This window comes from Trachinotus anak, unplaced genomic scaffold (assembly GCF_046630095.1).
Source record: "Trachinotus anak isolate AG129_WGS33_773 ecotype Australia unplaced genomic scaffold, CSIRO_AGI_Tana_v1 ptg000001l, whole genome shotgun sequence".
Lineage (NCBI taxonomy): Eukaryota > Metazoa > Chordata > Actinopteri > Carangiformes > Carangidae > Trachinotus > Trachinotus anak.
In genome coordinates, this window is record NW_027273852.1 from 23,569,012 (window position 1) to 23,586,059 (window position 17,048).

Here is a 17,048-nt window from a genome sequence, read left to right on the forward strand (position 1 = left end):
TGAGACCCTGGACTGCTGCTCTGCACAGGAATCAGTCACATCATTACACAGAGAGTAAAATAAATCTTTACAATATTTGAATTCTTACTTCTATAGCCAATATATTCTTTAAGATGTTTTCTACTGTACATAGGCATTAAAGAAATGACACTCATTGTCATCAGGATCATGTCCATCATGTTGTACATGGCCGACAGCTTTCACAGGAAATTAAGTTTCAGCAGCTACAGCATTTCCATCTAAGACATGTGGTACTGATAACTGTGAACATGTCCTATTCTGTCCTGTTTCCTATCAGTCTTATTCTGCTGATCATTCACTCACAGCTGAGCTCCACTCGAATGAAGTCTTTATGGCCCAGGTTCTCCAGAAAGACTCCTGAAGGAACACTGGTCTTAAAGTAGAAGGAGATGTCGCAGGTGAGCTCAGCTTGCAGGGTGGGAAAGAGGAGGGAGGAGGACTCCTGGTAGAAAGACACTGCGTTCCACATGAACTCTGAAAGAAGATGAAAGGAAAGTGGGGGAGCTGCTTCCTGCTGGGAGGCTGACAGGAAGGTCAGGTTCAGTGAGGCATAAAGGAGTACCAAGCATTTCACAAAACCACATCACAATAACTCCGAGTTAAGGTGAGGAGTCAGACACCAGTGCAGCTTGACTCTTTATATGGTGCTAAGATGGTATTTGAGTGTGTTTTGTCTCAATCAACATCAACGCTGAGATTCAAAGTCTCCCTCTGCACCCAGGAGCCCAAAGTGGAGCTTCAACATTGCAGTGGTCACCTACTGTCTCCATAGCAACGAAGAGGGCCGATTCGGTAGATGGCCTCTGAGCCCGTTCTGTTGGTGTCTCCAATCACCATGTGGCGCACTGGCAGGTGGTCTTTATAGGAGAGGACCCCCGTGTCATTGGCCCTTTGACAGAAGAAGAACAGTCACCCCTCAGAGTCCAAATAAATGAATTTTTTTGATCACAGTTATCAGCTCAGCCATATGCATGACAACAGATGTGACAGCAGTGACAGGAGAGTAAAATGCAGCACTGGCCTGTAACCTGGGCGTGTGGTGTGAGGACACAACATGAACTTTCTGCTTCATTGAGTTACAATATGCTAATTCCAAGTGGCAACCCACAGTGACGTCACCCATTGGTTTGCGAATTGCCGTTTTGAAGCCTTGAGTTTGCAATTTGGCCGCCGCCATCTTGATTTTTTGAAACCAGAAGAAACCACATTTGGAGAAGAGGGTGGAGCTGAGGAGGAGCGAGGGGTGGAGCTGACCTAAGAGCCGAGGTCATGATGCACGCCACCTAAACTGTTAACCTGACAACGGCATCAATCTTTCGGCTACGCAGCGCTGCTGAATCTGAAGTCATTTTCCATAAGTTGTGGTAAACTTTATTACAAAGTGTTAAAGTACTTTTAATAGTTAATAGTTAAAAGGGACTGCTCTTGATTGACAAGCCAAAATGTGTCAATCATATGTTAGCCACGCCCCAATGCATACCCTACTTTATCGTATATTTTAAATTAAATTGGACTATAATTTAAAAAATGAACATCATATTGTATTGAAGAAGACTTGAAACTAGCGATTGAGACCATTAACTCGTTATGAAAACGTTTACTGGGGTCATAAACCAAGTGAGAAGTAGGGTCATTTTCTCATAGACTTCCATACAATCTGACTTCTTTTTGCAACCATTGGTGTCGCCCCCTGATGGTCATTCGATAGAATGCAGGTTTAAGGCACTTCCGCATTGGCTTCATTTTCTGGAGCTGGAGTCGACGTCCATTTTTATATACAGTCTATGGCTAATTCAGATTTCTCCTGAGGCTGATGCAGATTTGAAAAAAACTTTTGATGTAGTCAATGTGATGGTTTGTCATGGTTTTGGTGCTTTGTGAATATTCATTCCAACTTTGCAAGTCTCCAATGCAGTGGTGACAGTTATCGTTGTGCATTCACTGTGTGTGCTATATACCATGAGCCTTTGTCAGCATCGCAGTTGCAGAAGTAGTTCATGTCGATGCAGTTCTCCTCCAGGCTACAGGAGCACTGCTGGACTCCAGGCAGGATGCCTCCCCAGTAGCTCCGCCGCTCTCCTCTCTGGTCCAACCACCAGGACAACGGGCGGCCATCTGCAATCACACACCACACAGTCAAAGAAGCAGCTCCCGTATTTCACTGAAATAATACCTGAACACGCAGCAGAGATTAAAGTAGAATTACCACCTTGCAGGTGTATGCCTCCACCACTCAGACTAGTTTCAGATTACATCCCTGTTTATCCAGAGTCATATACAATATTAACCATTTGCATGAAATTTTGTCATAATTGCTGTGTGATGTCTTGAGTTTCAGCTAAAAAGTATTTTGTGAGGTTTCACCACCAAAATCTGATCAGTTCATTTCAGACATTTGTGTTAAATTCTGTTATAATTAGCATATGAATTCTTGAGTTACGAACAAAAATGTGTTCAAATTTCTGGTGGTAGTTGTGAGAGAATCTAAATGCATCTGACAGCAGCTTTGCTGATTTGGTTCACCACATTTTGAGTTGTTTTTTTTTTGTATACCATCATTTGTTTTCCCTCACTAAGCAGTTTTCAATCAGTGTCAAGTGTTACTATAAGGCTGCCAGTGTGATGTGAAGATCTGTGCAGGAAATGTTTAGTTTCAATGAATGTAAATTAGCATAAATTGAAAAAACTGCAAAGCAGAACCAGTAGTGAATAAAGAGTGTTTGTGTTAAAAAGAGAAACTGTGAGGAGTGGTGACCATTACAAATTGTAACTGTTAATGTTCCACAATGCAGATTTGATCAAGACAGGTAAACATGGAGAAAGTGTTACATTTACATTAACAGCAAATGAAAACAGGAGCAGGTCAGAAAATGGTTAAATGACTTGCAAAAATACTCATTAAACAGGGGAAATTAGAGATCTGTCTTTGATCTGCTGTGCACATGAATGTGTTTGTTTGTGTTCACAAGGTACCAAGGGAATAGTGGAATCCAGGACTTCATGAATGTTTCATGAGAGCAGCACATGCACAATGTTTGGGACACCAAACACTCCCAGAGGAATTCAAGATGAATGTGCACAGAAATGATTGAAGATTTCCTTTCAAGTCACTGAAAAAACATAACGATATGAGTGACACAAGAGTAGAGTGAGTGCTGGTTGATGAGGTCAGCGGGGGGGTTTCCTCAGTGGGACACAAACAGGATGAAAGAGGAGAAAACATCCAGAGAAAAACAATCTTCTGAAACAGACACTTTTACCTTTGGTGTTGAAAAGGCGGGACTTCCTGCAACTGTAAACCACTTCCTGTTGGCACTGCTCTGACCCCATTATGATGGTGTGCATTTGTTGGGCTGAGGTGCTGTAGTTTAACATCATGATGTGAGGGTTCTGTAGAGAGGAGCCCTGGACTCTGACTGGAGCTGTGATATTGTGGGTCAGCACTGTCCACACCCGCTCCTCTAAACAAACACAACACAACACTCAAAAACCATGTGAACCCACTGTCCACACCTTCTACTCTACAAACAAAAAACTAACAAAAAAACAAATTTTACGGTCAGTTGACACATGCTAAGATGAGGTGTCTCTAGTCCATAGGAGGACAGACTGTCAACACTGGAAAAAAGTCTTTTCAAACTTATTTTTGGTTGAAATATTTTTCAAATGTTTTTGTCATGTGCAAAGAGTTCAAGAAAACTGTAGCAGTTACACACTAATAAACACAACAGTAAGGACGACTTTATATAATATATAAATAAATGAAGGATGTGGAAAATGTAAAATAATCCAAATTATAAAGAGCAGACAGTGTCAACATAGAAACCCACAAAATCAGAATCAACATTGCTCAGATGAGTAATGTAAAATATAGACGAAAGACAGTAAACGGGACACACAGACAGTATACGTGACACACAGACAGTGCACGGGACACACAAACAGTACAGAAAGACACTGTACAGATTTTTTTTCACCTGTTCACAACTTAAAATCACATTTTTAATAATAACAATAACAATATTAATCAATTGTCAGTGTAACTGCTCATGAACACAGTGACACAGAGACAGACAATGACACGCTGGTGTTGTTTCTTAAACAGCGATGATGTGATGATGATGAAGAAAACTCCGCTGACACCGTCTTGCTTGTATATAAAGAGGTTTATTACAAAGAAGTCCAACATCAAATCAAGCACTCGAGATTGCCTGAGAGAGGAGTCGAAGCCAATGTGAATCTCCTCTGAATAACTGCTCTAACTCCCCATCTATATGAGCTGGTTGTCTTCCTGAACCTAAGACAACGTATGTAATCCATACCATAAAAGGCCTCATTCAGAGGGACAGTCATCTCCCAAAACCCCTATACCTAAGACCAAAAAAGGCCACATTCTCCTAAACAGAGAAGCACCCATCTCCCAGTGCATCCTCTGACCTGGGGCCCCTATCTAAACATACCAAACCCATAAAGTTACATATCCTATAGAACTTCAGATACTACACTGGTTACCAAAGTAACTGCTCCCTCAGGAGTTTGCTGAGACTAAAAACAGAGAAGGATCAGGTGGACGTCAACACATCCAAAAGACAATGTTGCTCTGTAACTGCTGGATGTTGGAATAAACAACTATTTGCTAATGACTGGACTCCATTAGAGCCAGCAGCAGCAGAGAGGCAGCATCCTGCCCTCATCACTGGGGACAGTTTGAAATATGGACAGGAGGAGTCTGGGATCAAACCACCAAGCTCTGCCCCCTTTGCTAGAGTGACGTAAAGAATAAGGCCGGTGAGTCTCTATATTTTTCTTCATTGTTATTAAATTAAAGGCCCAAACCAGACTGAACTGATTGTGTCTAAAACCTGGATTATTTGGGCCAGGTTTTGGGCCACAGCTCCGTTGTTGAAAACATGTCAGTGACCTAGTCTCTGGAGAGTGGCCCCTGTAAGGCAGAGGCCAATGATCATGTGCAGTGATACAGTTCACACTGCCCTGCTGGCTTGTTGTGTTACATATCACTACCTTCTCACTTAAAGTTATGTGAGTGATTTAGAGTATGTGGGTTTCCATCCACCTGTCTTTTCAGTGTCTAAATAAAGAAATCTGAGTGGAAACTCCAGAAATACAAGGAAATCCAAATCATCCAAATTTTCATCAACACTTCCCTGTGTCAGCGTGTAGGCTCCAGCTTGGAGGCTGTTGTTGTTGTGTCTGGAAGCGTAGGAGAGTTTGATGACAAAGACACACGGCCAATGGCGGGCTTATACTCACAGTCTACATCAGGTGAGTCACACCAGAGTAAAGCTAAACGAGACACAGTGCAGTAGGGACAGGATGACACACATGAAGCATGTGAACTAAATGTTGAATAGACTGAAAACAGATACAAACAGATGTGTGTGGAGCATGAGGAGACTGTTAGCTTCATTACATGAACACAAGAAATATCTCTTCATCTTTTCTACATTGTGTTCCACTGTTTGAGGTGTAGGGCTCTGTTTTGCCCTCTTACTCAGCAGTGGTTTTAGTGCCACCAGCTGTTTGTCTTGACGAACCAGCCCCTGATGTTTGTGCAACGGCAGAGGATGAAACGTGCAGTCATTTATTTAACTACTCTCCAAAAACTGTTACAGTTATTAGACTGTGGAGCAGTTTGTAACTAAACTACCATGCTGATATTTTTCATAATGAAGGAACATGTCAGTGAAACAGTCTCAGTCTCACTGACAGTGTTTGACACTGGAGCTCGTGGCTCGGGCAAATCAGGCTTTGGATACACAGACAGCACTGGTTAGTGGGATTAGGGTATTGTTGTTTAGGTCTTTGTTGACAAGAAAAAAATAAAAATTACAGCCTTTTAATTTTCTTAAATTAATGTTGTGTTCACAACTTGTTTCTGCCGCTACAAGGAGCCAATGAAAAATCATTTATTGGAGTTTAATGACACCAATTACAAAAAAAAATTTTTTTGTCCACAAGTTTAGTTGTTTTTTCTGTAGTGTGTGAAGCCGTGAGGCAGAAAACACAATGACACAATTTGACTGATATCTTATCTGTGAACATTTTCAACTCTGAGAATCAAAAAAGAAGGTTTGCACACCCAAAACCCTGGGATTATAGGATTCCTTTTAGTAGCACAGGAGGAAATGCACAATTTCTTCAGGGTGCAGCAGTTTCATGGTTGAGTCCTTTTAACTTTTCACCAACAATGAGTGTTGATCAACTTAATTAACAGGGGAACTCTCAGACCTGCATTCAAACAGTCAGTCCCTTAAGTCTGTCAACCAAAAACCAAAGTGTGTGTTTGCTCACTGAGAAAGAAACTGATTTAACAAGGAAACAGATGTCAACATATTCATGAGAACCATACAGGCAGGTCTAAAACAACCAATATCAACAACAACAACACAACTGTTTAATAATGACCAGGCATGTCTGTGGTGCACTGCTCTCCTCACTGAGCAGACCTTCAGTTCAATGATGATGGGTATTCACAGTGTCGTGTCTGTCTCCACGAATGACTCAGCCAGACTTTTACTTAATAAGTGAAATTTAGAGGTTAATGGATGATTAATTGAACACTTCTAAAGAAAAAAGTCTTGGTGTAAAATTTGAGAAACATGTTAGAATAGTGAGCAGGGTCAGATACATTTAGACTCAGTGGACTTTCACATTTTAAGCTAATAACACTTGATAAATTCCATCTCACATGCAGCATCTCTGCAGATTATACAGTCTATAATGGTGGAATTTGTAAAATGTTGAATAGGAAGCCTGTGAGATCTTAACAGCTCTTTGTTAAATCTGCTAGTTTTAATAAAACCAAGTTCCTGAGGTGCTCTCCAAAAGAAGTAGACCCGCTGATTATAACCATTAAAAGCACTGAAAGCAGTTTCACATTTAAAGTCATTGTTTCACCGACACTCTATAACAGACACAGGACATCAGGGAAGGGCTGGGAGCTAAAACTGCTAATCTTATTAACTAACTGCTCATTTATGAACCAGACGTTCAGGAGGTTTTCACCAGCAGCTGAAATATCTGCAGAAGCATCCTCCTCGCCAAAATGAAAGAAAGAACAAATAAAGCAGTTTCACTTTAGAAACTGGTGATTCACTAACGCTGTTCGGTGGACACAGGACATCTCAGAGTGGAAGGGACCTGAGCTGCCATTTGCCTGGCTGCTTTCTTTGATAACTTAAGGTCCAGACATCTGATGCTGAAAATCCGTCCTCTGGTTAAAATATATAGTTATAAAACACTAAGGTGTAAAAAGTGTATCTTTAAATGTTTCTTAAAATGGGATAAAAGTAAATTTTGAGCTTCTGGCAAGCAACCTAAACAGGATAATGTTTGTATATAAATCCAAAAAATATATAACATAGGTCTAATCATTTTCAGACATTTGAATGTGGAAGACTTTCAGATTATGACTTTAAAGGAAGAAGAAATTGTATTTTCTTTACATAAAAATGCGGATGAATAACTATTTTATTTTTTATTTTTTGGATGCTGAACGGCCTGACGTCACCACCTGTCAGGGAAGGTCATTGGGCAGTAAGATTTCTGTGTGGACAGTGAAGTGTCAGTGCTGCAAAGTCATGTGATCTCTGAGAGACTTGACTCTGGGCTCTGGTCCCACTGGAGCTCTGACAGAGGAAAGGTGATGACATGGTGGACTGCAGTGAACTAACCTGTCATGTTGCAGTAGACCTCAGTGGGCCCCAGCGGGCCACTCCCATCTGGATCAATGGAGTAAAAGCCAGAGGAACTGCCCATCAGCTTGTAGGCCGTGCAGGATGTCTCATAGATGGCTGCAAGGAGGAGAAAGCTTTTATTCAACAACAGCTTCCTGTTCCTGTACTGCAAAAAACTAAATCTCCATCTAATCAAGTCATTTCTGTCTAGAATGAAAATATCTATCATATACCTATAATATCTTCAGACCATTTGTCGAAGTCCATCTGTTTAATCTTAGATACTTATGACTGAATGAGCAGGAATCAGAGTATGAAAAGATATTTTATATTTACTGGGAGCATAACAGTCACAACCTTAATTGATCTGCTTTGTCAGCACCATGAGTGTTTTCACTAGAGGAGGCATCATGAGCTGATCCTGACTGGTGCACAGAAACACACAACATCATCTTTATCCACCTGAACATTTTAAACCACAGAGAGGAACAGAGACAATAACCAACTCAGCTCTCAGTCTGGCAGAAAACAGTGTTCACTGTGCTCAGAGTAAGAAAATGTTTCCAGTAACAATGGACTTGTTACTAAAAGTGAGTCTGCATCTTGACGCAAGAAAACAAATTATCACAACTTCCACTCCTGTCATCCTGTCATGTGAAAGCAGTGGCAGGAACCAGACGTCCTTCACGTAAAATCTATGTCTAAGTGAGACAATCTTATATTTAGACTTGTTTTGAGTGTAGATTGGATTATCTATTCAAGGCTATTTGACTTGATTCAACTAAATGTAACTGGCCTTGTATTAATTCTTCTGTTAATTAGCATCTTATTGGTGTTACAGAGCTCCAATGTGATTTCAGAAGTTTTATTACAATAACGTGTGGGTACCAGTTTTAGTCGTTTGGCTGCATGATGCAGTTTTTCTTTTCAACCTGTCAAGATCCAGTTGAACATTGTTCTTCAGACAGTTTAGTCCCACTCAGCACAATACAAACCTATAGTGTCAGAATAATCAGTAGACCTGACAAACCTCCTTATACACTTTGTGAGAAAGGACTTTGAGGTAACTCAATATTTTCACAATGTTTCACACACCACCATGCTAGTGGACCTGGAGCTGGACAAACTGAAACTTCGACCTGATGAAGGCCTGAGAAAAAAAAAAAAATCTCTTGAGGAAAATGAATATCTAGCAGATTTCATGACAGTCCATCCAACAGTTGTCAAAACATTTCACTAAAGAGCAAAAAGGTCAACCTCATGATGGCACTAGAGGAACAGACATGGGATTATCAATGTCTGTCATTGAAACATTGTCTGAATGTCCAGTGTTTGACTCTCAGGGACAGCATGGCTGCACAGCTGCAGCTTTTAGGACTTCATAACGTTGAGTGTCTTTTTTCATAAAACATGTAGTTTTGGAAAATTTCATTAAGGACAATAAAATATAAAAGACTATGACTTAAAACTGAAAGTGTGATGGCCTCCTAAAATCTACTGGGCCCCAGTGCAGTGCACGGCTGCACTGTCGGTAGTTGCACCATTGAGAAGATCCTTCTAAGTGTGTGTTTGTACAGCCTCCTGCAGCAGAGCCCATCTCTTAAAACTACAGTCAATCACAGATGTAACTGAATGCACATTTAGAGTCAGTTGTGACACTCGGCTGGAAACTGTTCTAACGTGAATCTATTTTCATGTGACCTGGAAAATTCATGTCACAATAAAAACAATTCATTCAGTTACTAAAAACAACAGGTCATACAATTTAACATGTTTGTTAATGTAGCCTGATGATGACACTAAAGGCTTTTACACATGTTGTTTTATGGTGCACATTTCATACCAAGACTCAAAGTGCTTCAAGATAGCAAGCAAAAAATAGGCAAAGATCATACATCACAAAGACATATAAGACGGTAACATACTATGAAAAGGGCATGAGATAGGAAGGTGTTATGAATTGGATTAATTAACTAAGATTAATGTGGAGTCGGTGTGTACTTATGCTAAAACAATGTCGGACTCCGTAGTTTTCTCTGGGCCCCTACCCAATCTGACCAACGATGACATGTACAGCCACTTGTCATTGTTATCGAGGTGGTGTTCCGCTAACGATGTGGGCTTTGTTGATAATTGGCAGACTTTCTGGGGAAGACCTGGTCTGATTAGACGGAACGGCATACACCCCACGCTGGATGGAGCTGCTCTCTTATCTAGAAATTTCACTGAGTTTATTAGAAAGCCAAAGCCATGACAATCCAGAGTTGAGACCAGGAGGCAGAGTCGCAGTCTTACACTCTTCTCTGCGCCTCTCTTAGAGCAGTCGACTGCCATTCACCCCCTAAAAACTGTGTCTGTCCCCCGACCACCTAAATTTAAATGTAATAAATCAAAAGTGAACAGAGGAGGAGTTAGACATGAAAACCTAATAGAAATTAACACAACTGTTATTCCAGAACCAAATAACAGGAAAATTAAATGTGGATTATTGAATATCAGATCAGTCTCATCTAAATCTCTACTAGTCATTGATCTGATAACTGATCATCGCGTAGATCTGCTCTGTCTGACGGAAATCTGGCTGCAGCAGGATGAATATGTTAGTCTGAATGAATCAACACCCCCCACTCATGTTAACGTTCATATCCCTTGAAGCACAGGCCGAGGAGGAGGGGTGGAAGCCATTTATCACTCCAATTTATTAATGAATCCTAAGCCTAAGTTTAATCATGATTCATTTGAAAGCCTTATTCTTAGTCTGTCACACCCAAACTGGAAAACACAAAAACCAGTCCTACTAGTTACTGTATATCATCCACCTGCCCCTTACTCTGAGTTCTTATCTGAGTTCTCAGACTTTTTGTCTGAGTTAGTTCTCAGCACAGATAAAGTTATCATAGTGGGTGATTTTAACATTCATGTAGATGTTGAAAGTGACAGCCTGAGTATTGCATTTAATTCATTATTAGACTCAATTGGCTTCTCTCAGCATGTTAATGAACCCACTCACTCTTTTAACCATACCCTTGATCTGGTTCTGACTTATGGGATTGACATTGAATATCTAACAGTATTTCCTAGAAACCCTCTTTTATCTGACCATTTTCTGTTATCATTTGAGTTTTCAGTCATGGACTACACCGCATCTGGGAAAAAAGTCCATTACAGCAGGTGTCTCTCTGACAATACCATTAGCAAATTTAAAGACAGAATCCCATCAGTACTGAGCCCACTGCCATGTATCGATGCAGTAGGAAACAGCCCTCTTAACTTCACATCTACACAGGTTGATGATCTTGTTGACAGTACTGTAGCCTCACTGCGTGCAACTCTAGATACAGTAGGGGCTACTGAGGAAGACGGTAGTGAGTCAGAGAAGGCTAGCTCCATGGTACAACTCAGAAACATGAGCTTTACAGCAAAGTTCAAGGAAGCTAGAAAGAAGGTGGCGTTCTACCAACCTGGAAGAATCTCTAAAGGCTTGGAAAGACAGCCTATTGGCGTATAAAAAAAGTCTCCGTAAAGCCAGAACATCCTATTATTCATCATTGATAAAAGAAAACAAGAACAATCCCAGGTTTCTGTTCAGCACTGTAGCCAGGCTGACAGACAGCCACAGCTCTGTTGACCCATCTATACCTTTAGCCCTCAGTTGTAATGACTTTATGAGCTTCTTTACAAATAAAATTGTCTCTGTTAGAGGAAAAAATTCACCATCTTCTCCCCACAGCTGGTTCAGATGTACTGTCCAGTTCAACAGCCTCAGAGTCCACTGTAACTGTCTTATATTTTGACTGTTTTTCTCCTGTACATCTCTCTGAGCTTGCTTCAACAGTTTCTTCATCTAAACCATCGACTTGTCTTCTAGACCCCAAGGTCTAGAACAAGGCTGTTCAAAGAAGTTTTTTGGTTATGTACCGCAGGCTTTTAAAGTTGCAGTAATTAAACCTCTACTTAAAAAGCCTACTCTTGATCCAGATGTTTTAGCCAATTATAGACCTATATCCAACCTCCCCTTTATTTCCAAAATCCTTGAGAAGGTCGTTGCAAACCAGTTATGTGATTATCTGCACAGAAATGGTTTGTTTGAAGATTTTCAGTCAGGTTTTAGAGTCCATCATAGCACAGAAACAGCTCTGGTTAAGGTTACCAATGATCTCCTCATAGCCTTAGACAATGGACTTGTCTCTATACTTGTCCTACTAGATCTTAGTGCTGCATTTGACACCACCGATCATAAGATTCTATTACAGAGACTAGAGCATATGGTCGGCATTAAATGAACCGCACTAAGCTGGTTTAGTTCATATCTGTCAGATAGACTCCAGTTTGTTCATGTTAATAATGACTCTTCTATCAACACTACAGTCAGTCATGGAGTTCCACAAGGTTCTGTGCTAGGACCAATACTTTTCACTCTATATATGCTTTCTCTAGGAAACATTATTAGGAGGCACCAGATAAATTTCCATTGTTACACAGATGACACCCAGCTGTACTTATCCATGAAGCCAGGTGAGACTAACCAGGTTGCCAAGCTTCAGGTGTGTCTTAAGGACATAAAAACCTGGATGACCAGTAATCTCTTACTCTTAAACTCAGACAAAACTGAAGTTATTGTAATTGGCCCAAAACACCTCAGAGATACACTATGTGATAATATACTGACTCTGGATGACATCACCTTGGCCTCCAGTGCTACAGTCAGAAACCTTGGTGTCATTTTTGACCAGGACTTGTCCTTTACCTCACATATAAAGCAAGTCTCTAGGACAGCCTTCTTCCACCTGCGCAATATTGCTAAAATCAGACCCATTCTGTGTCTAAAGGATGCTGAAAAGCTAGTTCATGCATTTGTTACCTCAAGACTGGACTACTACTTTATTGTAAGGATGCCCCAAAAATGCAGTAAAAAGCCTCCAATTGATCCAAAATACTGCAGCACGAGTACTGACAGGAACTAGGAAACGAGATCACATCTCTCCTGTGTTAGCTTCTCTGCATTGGCTCCCTGTAAAATCCAGGATAGAATTTAAAATCCTCCTCCTCACCTTCAAAGCCATTAATGGTCAGGCACCATCGTACCTTGGAGAGCTTATACTTCCCTATTTTCCCAATAGGACACTTTGCTCTCTAAATGCAGGTCTACTTGTGGTTCCCAGAGTTTGTAAGAGTAGAATGGGGGGCAGAGCCTTCAGCTATCAGGCTCCTCTCCTGTGGAACCAGCTCCCAGTGTGGGTTCGGGAGGCAGACACCCTCTCTACCTTTAAGATGTCCTGTTTAGTAAAGCTTATAGTTAGGGTTGGCTCGGGTATGTCCTGACCCATCCTTTAGTTATGCTGCTATAGAGCTAGACTGCTGGGGGATTCCCATGATTCACTGGGCTCTCTCTCTCTCTCTCGATTACTTTATACCATTAACTTTGTATTTTTTTCTCTCCCGTAGTTTGTGCTTCTCCTCTCTCTCCCTCTCTCTGTCCTCATTCTGCAGGTATCTCTGCCTCGGGAGCAGCAGGATCCAGATCCACCACTACTCATCATTACTATTAACCACTGTTATCTGTCATCATTATTGATAACACCATTACCTACACAGCTGTTCCTGGTCTCTCTCTCTCTCTTTTCTCCTCTCTCCTCCCCCCTCCCCCCCTTTTTTATCTTCTCCTAAACCCAACCGGTCGAGGCAGACAGCTGCCCCCCCTGAGCTCAGTTCTGTTGGAGGTTTCTTCCTGTTAAAAGGGAGTTTTTCCTCCCCCCTGTCGCCAAGCGCTTGCTCTTTGTGGGAACTGTTGGGTTTTTCTCTGTAACAAAGTAAGGTAAAGTAAAGTGCCTTGAGATAATGTATATTATGATTTGGCGCTATACAAATAAAATTGAATTGAATCGAATTATGATTATTAATACAATAAGATGAAAATAAACATTTTGATTTTAAACCTAACTAAAAGCTGGTGAAAAAAGATGTCTTGTTTGCTTTTAAAAGAAGACAGCTGTTGTAGCAGACCTCAGTTCCTGTGGTGGAGAAACCAAAGTGACTGCAGGCATCATGGACTGATCTAGAATTCTTTCTTATATTTACTGAGCAGACCCTCTTAGATATTATAATCAACCTGCAATTTGGTCTGAAGCCACCTGAAATCCTAACATCCAGAAAAAACTTCAAGTTACATTGAGCCCTTTCCAGAGAAGTAGATGTATGACCCTGACTCTGAGAAGGCCTGACAGTGAATGAGCTAGAAGTTGACAACATGTCAGTCAACTGGTCTGTCATGTTGTCAGTGTGAAGGTTTCTGTCTGCACTGACGATAATAAGAAAAACAGAAAAGCATCAAACTTTAAGTAAAAATCTAACAGTTCAGTTGGAATATTTCAACTTGTTTCTAATAAATGGAACTTTTCTCTAACATCATCTTTCTTTTTTTTTTTCTCTCGTCCTGTTTCCAGACAGAAACTCTTGAACACACTGGAAGACTCTTGAACACTGTTAATAACTACTAGACACAGGTTCAACTACTTTTACTTTCTTTTAAACATTTGGAATTTTGTTGTTAAAACAGAGTATTTTGAAGTGTAAAATCCCTTTATGCAGAATAATTTCTTTAGCTTATTTTCCTAAATTCTTACTGTTGTACCTTATATTATACTTTTATTTTATTTTCTGACTGTAAATATGATGTGAGTCATATTCATCCATCAGTATCCTCCACTCTTCCTTCTTCTGGCCCTATTATGAGTGTGGTATCATGTTTTCTGTTTCACACTGAAACAATAAAGAACTGGTGACTCACAGCTGTGACACGTGGCTCCAGAGTAGCCGGTCCCAGAGCAGTTGCAGGAGAAGGAGCTCCAGGACTGCCAACACTGACCTCCATGTTCACATGGGTTAGGAAGACACCTGCAGCAGAGGACAGTGTTTTTTGTTTTTTTTAAACTTGACCTGTTAATCTTCATAGAAGAATAGCCTGATATTCAATAATATCAAATATCACAATATTTGCTGCCTTATGTGATATTTTTCATAATATTAAGACAGAAATATCAGTTTAATCAGGCTGCTGCACTGCTGAGCCTGACCCTCATTTCACTGCAAATAAAACTCTGAACTGCTGTTTAGTGACAGTGTCACTTGTACCTCAAACAAAATACATGTTTCGGGTGGTTATAAAAACCACCCAAAACATAACATACAATTTTTATATTATAACAATATGACATATAACACAATATAAAGTAATAAAACATTTCCTTATATTATTTTTGATGAGTTACTGATTATCAAACATATATACTGTAAGATAATACTGCTAATAACTATTATCAAATAATACACACACACATTATTGATGGTGCAGCAGGCTAATAACAAAGAGAAAGCAAATGTTTGACTGAAATATTTGGAACAATGTTTCTCAATAGTGCAGGTAGAAATGTTCTGTCAGGTTTTAAGGGAGATGGTTTCTCACTTTATGTGATTCATTGGTGAGAAAAAACGCAGTCATCAGAAAACAGTTAAGAGTAAGAATCCAAATAATTGTACACACACCATCACATTCATTTGAACTGACTAATTTTAACAGTGGAAATGTGAACAATAGTGGAAACAATTCAGATTACAATAACACCAGACACAGCACAGCAACACAGATAAAATAAGAACATCTACATTTCCTGAAGAAAATGTGTGTGACTGCTGCAGCTTCTGACTGATGTGTAAACATGTTATCATGGTCAAAGCAATGAACATGAACATGAGAGAAAAATAATAATAAGAAAAATATTGGTTACAAGTATTAGTCAAGTAAGTTGAGCAGCCCCCCCGCCCATTCACACCTAGGTGCGAATCAGAGTTTGAATGTAAACTCAGCATCGGCATTGGCCGAGGCCAGGCACTCTCAGCAGGGATCCCCGGCGACGTCACTCAGGGGAGAAAAGCAGCACCGCGACCCTCCGCCGTTGCTTATTCCCGTGCACCAGTTACAGTAGAGAGCTACTCCAAGCTCTCTCCATGACTCGGCTGCTGAAAGGGAGCAATCTGCAAACATTTGACCTTTTTCCACAACTTCTTAAAGTCCAGATCACAGTCTTCAACTCGCAGGCCGAGCGCACGGTCCGGGTATCAAAGTATAATCCGTTTTTCTGTCAAAACCAAAACACGAAAAAACGGAAACAGCGCCCCTTTTTCCTTTTTTCGTTTTAAACCAAAAACGGAAAAACGGTTTTTGCTGTCAGCATCAAAAAACGAGAAAACGAAAAAAAACCAAAACCAAATAACGGCCGAAATTTGGTTTTTGCAAATTCATTTTTTTGTTTTTCGTTTCTTATTTATGAATATGACGGCGGACAGACCGGAAGCGGAAGTGAAGTGTAAAACCGTCAAAATAATAGTTTAGCGTGCTGGTGCTAACCTCTTAGCATATATTATAGACTACCGTTCTCTTTCTACACATGGTTCACATTTAGTTGAGTGTGTGAATGCACTTTGTGGAAAAACTTTACCCTAATTAGCTAGGCTATACGTTCCCTGCCAAACAGGCTAATGATTTTGAAAATGAGAATTTATGACTTAAGTGCAGTTGATATTTAGCCACAGGGTGGCGCAGTATTTACATGAATAGTAGACCTGTGCTTTACTACGGGGGATGATGGCCAACACAGCCAGGCTCTGTGTTCATGATGCGGCTCAACAAAACCCAAATACCCGGTCAGACCGAACTAGTATCACGGCGGTGATGAGCTGCGCCTGTGATTTCAGTCGGGAGGAGCAGGTTGATTTAATGGAGAGCTGTGAGGAATAGCCTACAAAAACGTGATCACAGCCAAAACATGACAAGAGATGAGGCAAGCTTTTAATTTCTGACAGCTGAGCATTGCACATTAACCCTCACCCATTTAAACAAAATAAACGATAGCCAACAGCTGTCTGTTTTCTTTCTTCTTTTTTTAAGTGTTGTACTGTGCCAAATAAACAAATGCTTTTGCTCTTTGCAGTTGTGACAGTTTTGTGTAGGCTACGTGTCAGCAGGCAAGCTTCATGATTTGGAATAAGAGAAATTGATCTATATTATGGAAATTTGCTCATAACAGTCTGGCTGGAATACAAACCAAACTTACCTCTTTCAAATGCACAAATGCACATCCATGGAAATCTTGTACATAGTGTCATCCCAGGACAAAACACAAACAATACAGTAATGTAATAGGCTTAATATAGGGCCTACATCTTTAAATGGACAATAATGAGTCATTCAAAGAGTTATTAAATATTTTTATTATTTAATTACACAGAAACCACATGTCAGGTGCTATTTTCTCATCCATACTCTGTATAGCA

At 40.4% G+C, this 17,048-nt stretch overlaps 1 protein-coding gene across 5 annotated transcripts in view; it reads right to left on the reverse strand.

Annotated features, from left to right (window-relative positions):
- The window catches only part of LOC139625093 (contactin-associated protein-like 5), a 141,131-nt gene that overhangs the window by 26,980 nt on the left and 97,103 nt on the right, over positions 1-17,048 (reverse strand). For all 5 annotated transcript variants that reach the window (XR_011691834.1, XM_071484716.1, XM_071484745.1 and 2 more), the window contains exons 11-16: positions 14,506-14,612; positions 7,716-7,835; positions 3,282-3,482; positions 1,980-2,136; positions 783-910; positions 325-495 (exon numbers count right to left, since the gene is read on the reverse strand). Coding sequence is in view for 4 of the 5 variants with exons in the window: in XM_071484716.1 (XP_071340817.1) it covers positions 325-495; positions 783-910; positions 1,980-2,136; positions 3,282-3,482; positions 7,716-7,835; positions 14,506-14,612 (884 nt within the window). In the remaining variant the exon portion in view is untranslated. The remainder of the gene's footprint in view (positions 1-324; positions 496-782; positions 911-1,979; positions 2,137-3,281; positions 3,483-7,715; positions 7,836-14,505; positions 14,613-17,048) is intronic.